At 56.0% G+C, this 9,922-nt stretch overlaps 1 protein-coding gene across 2 annotated transcripts; it reads right to left on the bottom strand.

Moving 5' to 3' along the window:
* Nucleotides 1-299: 299 nt before the first annotated feature.
* KEAP1 (kelch like ECH associated protein 1) lies at nt 300-8,563 on the bottom strand. Of its 2 annotated transcripts, none has more exons than XM_044254221.1 (6): nt 8,416-8,563; nt 5,754-6,439; nt 2,896-3,581; nt 1,629-1,834; nt 1,185-1,361; nt 300-1,036 (listed from the first exon to the last, which is right to left on the bottom strand). In XM_044254221.1, the coding sequence occupies exons 2-6, from the start codon at nt 6,390-6,392 to the stop codon at nt 870-872; spliced, it is 1,875 nt and encodes a 624-aa protein (XP_044110156.1). In that variant the 5' UTR covers nt 6,393-6,439; nt 8,416-8,563; the 3' UTR covers nt 300-869. The 2 variants fall into 2 exon arrangements, with proteins under 2 accessions (XP_044110156.1, XP_044110155.1); XM_044254220.1 differs by lacking the exon at nt 8,416-8,563 and adding an exon at nt 8,040-8,116.
* Between the last annotated feature and the right edge of the window lie 1,359 nt (nt 8,564-9,922).

The following is a 9,922-nucleotide window of genomic DNA, read 5'->3' as shown; positions in this document are numbered from 1 at the left end:
CGGATAGATTTTCACCGATTTGAAAGGCATGTTGGGGATGGTTTGCCTGAAAACAGAACTCCAGGGAGACCTAAAAGAGAGGTGTCAAGGAGTTAGGTCATTGTCTTCAAAGCAGCCCTCCGTGACAAAGTGAGCCCTGTGTGGCTTGCCCACGGGGAGACAGATGCCCTACATGTCAAGATGCCATGGGCAGAGATAACGAACTGGTTTCAAATTCAAACTCAAAATCAAGGACTTGAGTACATTTCCGAAGAGTCCCTTCTGTCCCCAGGTTTGAGATCTCCAGCTGAGAGCCCGGGTGGAAGACACTAGTTAGTTCTTTATTTTCATTGGAAAGTTATAGGGTTACTTATCAACAAAATGACTGTCCAGGGCAGAGATATCCAGTGGTTTCTATGTACAGGCCCATCCCTGGGGTCCACACCTCCACAGGAGCCTCATCCCAGAGGCCTCAGCTGGCTCCTTCCCAGGCCTCCAGGAACCAACCACAAAGACACAAGGAACAAAAACCCCACCTGACCTCAGCACCTGTTTTCACCCCAAAGGGAGGTGGCAGCTGCTGGTTTGGGACCCAGGCCTACTCTTCAGAGTAGTTGAGTGCAGAGGCCTCTCTCCTGGGAGCCTGCCTTTCATGCACCCCCCTCCCAGGAAGGCTCTCTTGGACATTCCTGGGACAACTCTGACAGGCTCATGGGTTTCTGCTGTGGCCTTCTTTTCTTTCTAGTTGTCATCTGAACACTGAGGCATCTCAGCCTCCCATCTTGGAGGATATGCATTTGCACTGCTGCCTTTTCTTTTGTCCCTGTTTTTGTACAAAAACAACAATACTCTCGATCAGACCATTTTTTTGCCCAAGAAACACAAGTGGCTCAACAGGTACAGTTCTGCTGGTCGATCTGCTTCCGGCAGGGCTCCATGGTGACAGCAACACCCACCCCGCTCCGGCCAGATGTCATGTGGGTCACCTCACTCCAGGTGTCTGTGTCTGGGTCGTAACACTCCACACTGTCGAGGAACGTGTGACCATCGTAGCCTCCTGCAGAGGGAGCAGAGGAGACAGTCACCCCCTCTGAGGGCAGAGGGAGAAGGAATGGCAAGAAGCCCTCCTACGGGGATCTGAGCCTGACCCCAAAGATGGGGTTAATCAGGCTTCTCCACCCAGGTCCCCGCCCCCAGGGCCTCACCGAGAACGTAGATCCTGCCCTGGTGCACAGTAATCCCCAGGGCGCTTCGCCGATGCTTCATGGGAGCTACAAAAGTCCACGTTTCTGTCTCGACGTCATAGCGCTCCACGCTGTTCAGCTGGTCCTGACCATCGTAGCCCCCCGCAGCATAGATACAGTTGTGCAAGACACAGACTCCTAAACCATACCATGCAAAGAGAGTGAGTCCAGGGCCTGGTGCTGGGGGCCCCAGGAACCGCCTTCTTGGGGGCGCCCTCCCCTCTCCACTCTCTCCTCTTCTGGGGCGTCCTTCAGAGAAGAGCTCAGACGGTCAGGATCTAGCTCTCCTGGGTGTGCCACAGGGTTTAAAACTGAAACAGGAAGCCTCCCCCAGGCCTTGCTGAGTTTCATTCCCCGGGGTTGGGGGGGGGTTCCTCCACGCTCTTCCTGGCAGCCCCCACCCACCTGCCCCACTCCGGATGGTGTTCATGGGTGTGATCATTCGCCACTCATCTCTCTCTGGGTAGTAACATTCGGCTGAGTTGAGGCGGTTTGTTCCATCGAAGCCCCCGACGGCATAGAGCAAACGGTTGAGGACAGCCACCCCTACCCCGATCCTTCGAGTCAGCATTGGGGCTACCAAGTGCCACTCGTCCCGCTCTGGCTCATACCTGCAAGGGCATAGTAACAATGACAATGGCGATCATAGCTGCCCTGTATGGAACTCTATGCCCCGATATGCCGCCTGTTCTTTAGGCACTTGAACTCTTTACTCCTCGTAGCGTGTCTCTGAGGAAACAGGTTCACAGCCATCATCTGCTCAATGTTACCTGCACGTCTGCTGGACGCTGGGGGTGGATCCACCATACACCACTGCCAGGCCCCATGCTGCGTGTTGTTAGCACCCCCAAAACCCTCTTAGCCTGTTGGACAGGTGGTCCTCATTATCATCTCCCACTTCCCCATCACCTTCAGATGACAAGACAGAAGCACAGAGGGATGAAATGGCATGTCCTGGTTCACCATGGAGGTGGGGCTGGGGGTCTGACCCAGGCTTCTAGGACACCAGAATCCTAATTCTAACAACTAGGCTACCACCCAGGATGGTTTCTGTCAAAGTGTGCTGTTTGTTTAAAATTCCCATTCCCTAGCCCCGCTCCAAACCCACTGATGCCACATCTCTAGCAGTGGACTAGGAAGTTTGTTTTAACAAGTTCTCCAGCTGAGAACTGTATCCTAGATCATGATTCTAGAAGAGGAGAAGGCGAAGGACTGACTGTGCAAAAGTTGAAAGTCAAAACTGCTCAGCCTCTTAACACAGGGTCACCATGCAGTTGTGCAGGTTGTGCACTGCACAAGGAGTCACCTTCCACATAGAAGACCTCATATATCCGTTTATTACGGCAGTTTGGGGGCAGAAGGCAGTAAGGTGTCATGCTGTAATAAAATTAGCATTTTACAACATCTTCAAACTGACAGAACTCCTTCCAAATCTGCAGGAGTTGTATGGGTTTGTGACAGCCCTGTAAGCAATTCCCAGGCCCAGACACATCATCCAACGTCACTGACCACAAATCTCCCATGGATTTAGCCTCACCTGAGGCTTCCACTCCCTGAAGGCAGAGTGCAGAGACAGGCACCTAACAATAGGGGGAATCCCCAAATCCCAGTGGGTTAGGACCTGTTAGCAATAGGAACCTCAGAGCTCACCCCTCTGGGCCCTGCCACTCACCTCTCCACACTGTTGTGGTGGATGCAGCCATGGGAGCCACCAACGGCATAGATGTGGCCATCAATGACCCCAACCCCGATCCGATTGCGCGGCACACTCATGGGGGCACAGGGCGACCACTGGTTGGTCATGGGGTTATAGCAGTCCAGGGCATTGGAGTCGGTGTTGCCGTCGGGCGAGTTGTTCCGGCCGCCCACAGCATACAGCAGCCCACCCACGACGCAGCCGGCCAGGCCGCTCCGAGGCACCTGCAGGTCTGCCAGTCGGAGCCAGGTGCCGTCACTGGGGTTGTAGGCCTCCAGGTAGCTGAGCGACTGGCGGAAGTAGCCGCCGGCGGTGTAGATGAGCCGGCCGACTTTGGGCGCCCGACAGGGCATCACCTGCGTGGGCTTATGCAAGGTGAGCTCCTGGAAGATCTTGACCAGGTAGTCCTTGCAGCGGGAGTCCGACTGCAGGATCTCACACTTCTGCAGCTGCATCTGCAGGAAGTGGGGTGTGAGCGAGTGGCAGCGCACGGCGCGGAGCAGCGCCTGCACGTAGAAGCGCCGCTGCTCGCAGTCGTACTTGACCCAGTTGATGCAGGCGTGGAAGACCTCGGACTCGCAGCGCACGTTCAGATCGTCTCGGCTGATGAGCGTCACCAGCTGGCAATGGGACAGGTTGAAGAACTCCTCTTGCTTGGCCACCTGCAGAGGGCATTACTGTGACAGGCTGACTCCCCCTGACAGCAGTAGGACTGCGGACAGGTCACTCCACCTGCCTCTCACAACCTCAGTCTCCTATTTTGTAAAACGGGGATTCAAACAGTGTGACCCTCATAGCTTGTGAAGATTAGAGTTCATACTCCACGCCAGGCATATACTACCTAAGTACTCAGGCAAATGGGCAAAGACACAATGTACTTTGTACCTTTTTGTATCATTTTGTGCTTGAACTACAAGATTGTTACCTTTTTTTTTTATTTTAAAAATATTTTATTTATTTATTTGACAGACAGAGATCACAAGTAGGCAGAGAGGCAGGCAGGAGTGGAGGGGAAGCAGGCCCCCTGCTGAGGAGAAAGCCCGCTGGATCCCAGGACCCTGAGATCATGACCCCAGCCGAAGGCAGAGGCTTAACCCACTGAGCTACCCAGGTGCCCCAACTGTTACTTTTTAAACGAAATTACTTTTTCAAAAGGGCAGATTGAGGGGCGCCTGGGTGGCTCAGTGGGTTAAGCCTCCGCCTTCGGCTCAGGTCATGATCTCAGGGTCCTGGGATCGAGCCCCGCATCGGGCTCTCTGCTCAGCCAGGAGCCTGCTTCCCTCTCTCTCTCTCTGCCTGCCTCTCTGCCTACTTGTGATCTCTCTGTGTCAAATAAATAAAATAAAATCTTAAAAAAAAAAAAAAAGGGCAGATTGACTAAAAAGGAAAAAATAATAGCCACAGAATATCCTAGAAAAATTGTAGGCTCTAAAGAAAGAAGGCTGAGCTGCAACCTGGCGCCCTCTTTCTAACTAGGTGATCTGGCAATGCTCCGTGCCTTGGTTTTCCTCCTCTATTAGTAGCTACCTCACAGCTGGGCTACTCCTAGGGCATACAGGGCCCCAGGGAAGTATTTCTTGTCAGGCACCAGTCTATATAAATAATTTCAGTCGCCCTTATCAGCAGGCCACCAACACTCTGGTACCCCAAGCCCACACAATCCCTTTAAAGAAACACCGCACAGGCCTGTGGGAAAGCCCAGCTCACAGACCACCTTTCTGGAAGCCAGAGGCGCTAGGACTACTGCCAGCCTCCTCAGGGCATCTGGTCAACCCCACACGTGGGGTACAGGGAAGGAGAACATCAGCCCTTAAGGAGAGAAACAGAAACCGGGACAGTATCTACCTCAGCTGATCCCAGCCACTGGGGGAGGACTTTGAAAATTTCCAGGAGGGCCCTCTAAAGCATGGGACTCCCTAAGGCATGGGGCCTGGGGTACAGCCCTGTTGGGCCACAGCTAAGGGTGGTGCTTCCTCATAGGATAGTGGGGAAAATCCCATGATTCTTTTTTTTTTTTTTTTTTAATATTTTATTTATTTATTTGACAGAGAGAGATCACAAGTAGGCAGAGAGGCAGGCAGAGAGAGAGAGGAGGAAGCAGGCTCCCTGCTGATCAGAGAGCCCGATGCGGGACTCGATCCCAGGACCCTGAGATCATGACCTGAGCCGAAGGCAGCAGCTTAACCCACTGAGCCACCCAGGTGCCCCGGAAAATCCCATGATTCAAAGAATGGAAATCACTCAGAACAGGGGTAGGCCCACAGCAAGTGCTCAAAAACACTTATTATTATTGTCATCCCCAAGGGCACACCTCTAGTGCCCGCCACCCAGGAGTCTGGGCTCATCATTGCGATTTTACAAGGAATCGCTTATTTTCTGCTCACAACTTCCTCCACTTAAAAACGAAAATGAAACCAACAACAGTGTAAGGACAACACTGCGTGGACCAGAGGAAACATGCCTAAGGGTCACATGTGAGGTAGGCAGCATGTCATGGGTGTTCAGTAAGTATCTGCAAACTGTCTGAAGCACTGGGCCCTCCTTTAGCGCACCCCAGGGTTAAGGAGTTGTCAGCATTCGCTGCACCCTGTCCCTACGCTTGTTTCCAGAGAAGTCGGGGAGCCCAGAGATAGACCCAGAAAGTTCTCATTTTCCTCAGCTGTTTCCCAGAGTCACCCCAATATATAGACTAGGACCTCAGAACCCAATCTTTCTCCAGCAACCTGACCTAACTCTTCACATGTCAAGAGAAGACAGGGATGTCTGTCCATCTGTCCCTGGTCCTTCTGAAGCCAACCCCAAGCCCAGGCCCCAAGTCTCCTCCAGCCACTCACCTCTCCGAAGTGCATATAGATGTATTCGCGGGCGCGCTGGTGCAGCTCGGCACAGCCGATCTGCTCCGCGAAGTTGGCAATGCCAATGGCGTTGCTGGGGTCCAGCTGCTGCACGAGGAAGTCGCTGCAGGCGCGGACGACGCTGTCGATCTGGTACATGACGGCACCGTTCATCACGTGGAGCACGCACTTCTCACCCATGGAGATGGAGGCCGTGTAGGCAAACTCAATGAGGCGCTCCATGACCTTGGGGTGGATGCCCTCAATGGACACCACCTCCATGCCCTGCTCCCGTAGCCCATTGGTGAACATGGCCTTGAAGACGGGGCTAGATGAGGCCAGCACCACCTTGTGAGCCATGAACTGGGCGGCTGGCGCGTCCTCGTATTTGACCTGCAGTGTGACATCACACAGCTGCTGGCTGAGCCGCAGCTCGTTCATAATGCCGAAGGCCTGCTTGGTGTGGTCCTCCAGCGTGTAGCTGAAGGTGCGGTTGCCGTGCTGGGAGGGCGTCACCTCGGCTTTGCACTCGGTGGAGGCGTACATCACCGTGTCCCCTGCCCCCTCAGGGCGCTGTGACCTCAGGGGAAGGAATCGGGTGCGGGCCCCAGCCCCGCTAGGCCTGGGTTCCGGCTGCATGGGGTTCCAGGTGACAAGGGACAACACCACCACTGGCACTCAGAGGCCTGGAGGAGGGAGAGCACAGGGCTGGGGGCAGGGCCTGGGGGTCAGGCCTCCTTTTTTTAAGATAAAGCGACTCCTAGACCAGTTTTCCTTCCCAAGCCCAGATGAAGCAATGTCCATTTGTGCTCATTAACTACCACATGGCCTCAGAGCCCAAGAGTGCATCCTAAAACACAGGTCAGACGATGTCTCCCCTCCCCCCCACCCCCGCTCAGAATCCCCCCCACAACTCCCTATGGCATGAAGAGTAAAACGAAACTCTTGCAGTGTCCTACTCTATATACAGTCAGCCTCCGTCTGCCTCTTTCCTTTGCTCACTCTGTTCCACCTACCAGCTCTATCCCTTCCCAATAGAGCATATCTAGCTCATTCACAGTATCTACTGTGTGCCAGGCACTGTTCTAGGCACTGGAGACATAGCAGAGGAGAAAGGCAGACATAAACTGTGCCGCCCTGGAGATGTCACCTGGGGAGGGATGGGCCATAAGTAAAATAAGCAAGACTTGAGGAGAAGCTGGGGTTGTGAAAAAAAGGACCCTGCATTATGACAGGGTGCCTTGGGGCAGTTAGTTTAAATCGGGTAGTCCAGGGCTGTGTTAGAGCTGAGACAAGAAGGATGTGAAAGGGGGTTTCCAGGCAGAGGGAATGGCAAGTTCAAAGGCTCAGAGGCAGAATGAGAGAGACCATCTGGAGAGTCAGAGAGAAGTGTAAGGAGAGATACACAGGTTTCCATGAAACCTGTGGAGTCTGGAGGGCCAGGGCAGGAGCTGTGTTTTGAAAGATCCGCTTTGAGAAGAAGGGGATTTGCAAGAGGCCCCCCAGGTTCTCCACTGATCTTTCCCGGACTCACAGCAGAGTTATCATTTCCACCACAGCACTTGTCAGAAACCATAATGACCTCCACTGCTTGCTTGTTGAGGGATGGCCCATGTCTCTGCTCCTCAGCGGCAGGGCTTCTGAAGGCAGGGAGCCCTGTGTAGGTCAAGGCTGTGCCCACCCTCCCATGTGCCTCCCCCACGTCCTGCCTGGGGCCTGGCACTGCTCAGGGGTCAGTAAGCGAGCGGCTGGCTGCCTGCCCACTTCACTGTGCCTGCCACAGCACCCTCCTCCGCCGGGCCCAGGGCGCCGCTTGGCCGCCTCTACCCGGCCGAGGCCCCTGTCCTGCCTCTTGATCTCTGGCCAGTCGGTCAACGGTGCCCCTAGGACACTGGGCACTTCTCCCCCACGAAGCGATCCGTGGGAGGCTGCGCATGTCCTGCCGGAGCCGCCACCAAGGCCCGGAGAAGGGAGGAAGTGACCCCTGCCGTGCGGCCTTTTCACTGCCAACCCCAAGGCGCAGACCAGCTCCCCAGCGCGCCGGACTCCCGGGCCCTCGGTCCGAGGGGCACTCCCTGGGCCTCTCGCCCCGCGTGCGTAGCTCCCGGGCCACCCCTCGGGTCGCGCCGTCCAACAAAAGCCGAGGACTCAGAGCCGCGCCCTCCTGGCCCTCCGCGAGGCCGCGGGAACCCCATGGCCACCGGACCCGCGGCGCCCCGTTCCCCGACCCCCGGGGCCCTCCCGGCCCGCCGTTCGCACAGCCCGGGCGCAGGCCGCCTCACTCACCCCGCCATGGCCGCGCGCGAGCTCCGCCTCCGTCGCCCAGGCCCGGGCGCCTCCATCGCTGCGCCGGGGGGAGGCGTGGAGCGCGCGCAGGTCACCATGACTAAGCAGAGCCGGGCGCCGGCCGTGTCAGAATAAAAGTCCCCGCGGCCCCCGGCCTCCCGCGGCTGGGAGGGCAGAGGGGCCGCTCCCCCCGCCCCCGCCGCCAGTCACCAAGCTGCGCTGCCCCCGCGCGGCGACCACTCCGGCTGTCATTGCGGCGCGGCGCACCCAGTCGCGTGGTCCGAGCCGCCGGGAATCAGACCCTCGGGTTCGAGGCCCGGTGCGCCCCTGCCTGCACTGGAGATCGCTGGACAGCCCTAGCGGCCGGCGAGCTCACCTCGGCCGCCGCGTAGCCTTCTAGCTCCTGCCGCGGGGTGGGGATGCCCGGGGCACCAAGGCGGCTCCGGGCACAGTGGTGCCACCCGCGCGCAGAGCTTCCGGGAAACCCGAGGGTCCGCGTCCCGGCCGGGAGCGGCTCCCGCTTAACTTTCGCTATGGCGCGTCAGCCGCCGGGGGACCTTGGCCCTGGGGTGGCGAGGCCTGCGGGGTCTTGGACTTCGGGGGCGGGGGTGGGGGGCGGCCTCCGATCGGCCGGGAAGGAGGCGGGGAGAGGGCGGAGAGGCGCGGTGGGGAAGGAGCCGCGATTCCCCGCCCTTCCCGCAGGTGCCCGGCACCCCTGGGCAAAGAGTGGGCGAGGGAGCAAGGCCGCGGGTTGGGTTGGGTGGGGGGCGGTCCGGTCTGTCCCCACTTCGCACTGTCCCTTCCACCGGCTCGATTTCGTCATCTCAGCGCATGACTCCTCTCTCCGACCCGCTTTCCTCGCCCTCCCCCGCCTTTTAAAAAAGATTTTATTTATCTCTGTCAGAGAGAGCAGAAGCAGGGGGAGCGGCAGGCAGTGGGAGAAGCAGGCTCCCCGCTGAGCAAGGATTTCCCAATGCCAGACTCCATCCCAGGACCCTGAGATCATGACTGAGCCCAGCGCAGATGCTTAACGGACTCAGCTACCCAGGCGTTCCCGCTCTTCTCCCTTTAACCCCACACAGTTCAGGCCTCACGGTCCAGTGGTCGCAGGATACCTGCTTGGCTTTTCCTTGTCTTAATCTTTTAGTTCTCTCCAATCTAGAGGCCATGGCATGAAGCTCGCCTACAGGGGTCTGAAGCCCGGCTCTCCCATTCTCTGGCTCTGTAGGGACAGGTCTCTAACTCGACCTGTCTATGCTTCAGTTTTTTCCCTGTAAAGTGGTAATAATCCTAGCACCTACCGGCTAGGGGATCCGGAGGACATAGGAACAATAGTTATTTTTCAGTGTAAGAGATAACTGATTTGTCATTTACACTGATTTTATAAAGTTAATGTTTAAATGTACTTATTTTTTAAAAAGCCCATCTAGGGGCGCCTGGGTGGCTCAGTGCGTAAAAGCCTCTTCCTTCCACTCAGGTCATGATCCCAGAGTCCTGGGTTAGAGCCCCACATCGCATCCCACTCTCTCTGCTCAGCAGGGAGCCTGCTTCCTTTCCTCTCTCTCTGCTTGCCTCTCTGCCTATTTGTGATCTCTCTGCGTCAAATAAATAAAATCTTTAAATAAATAAATAAAAGAGCCCATCTAAGCCAAACTATGGAAGCAGCCTAAGTGTCCGTCTATAGATGAATGGGTAAGATTTGGCATATACTTAAAATATTATTCAGCTATAAAAACGCATAAAATCTTGCCATTTGCAACAACATGGATGGAGCTGGGGGTATAATGCTAAACAAAATAAACCAGTCAGAGAAAGATGAATACCATATGATTTCACTCAAGTGTGGAACTTAAGAAACAAAGGCTGGGACTCCTGGACGCCTC

Source organism: Neovison vison, chromosome 6, assembly GCF_020171115.1.
Source record: "Neovison vison isolate M4711 chromosome 6, ASM_NN_V1, whole genome shotgun sequence".
NCBI lineage: Eukaryota > Metazoa > Chordata > Mammalia > Carnivora > Mustelidae > Neogale > Neogale vison.
The sequence above is the reverse complement of the archived record's forward strand: the minus strand, read 5'-3'. Positions and strand labels throughout refer to the sequence as shown.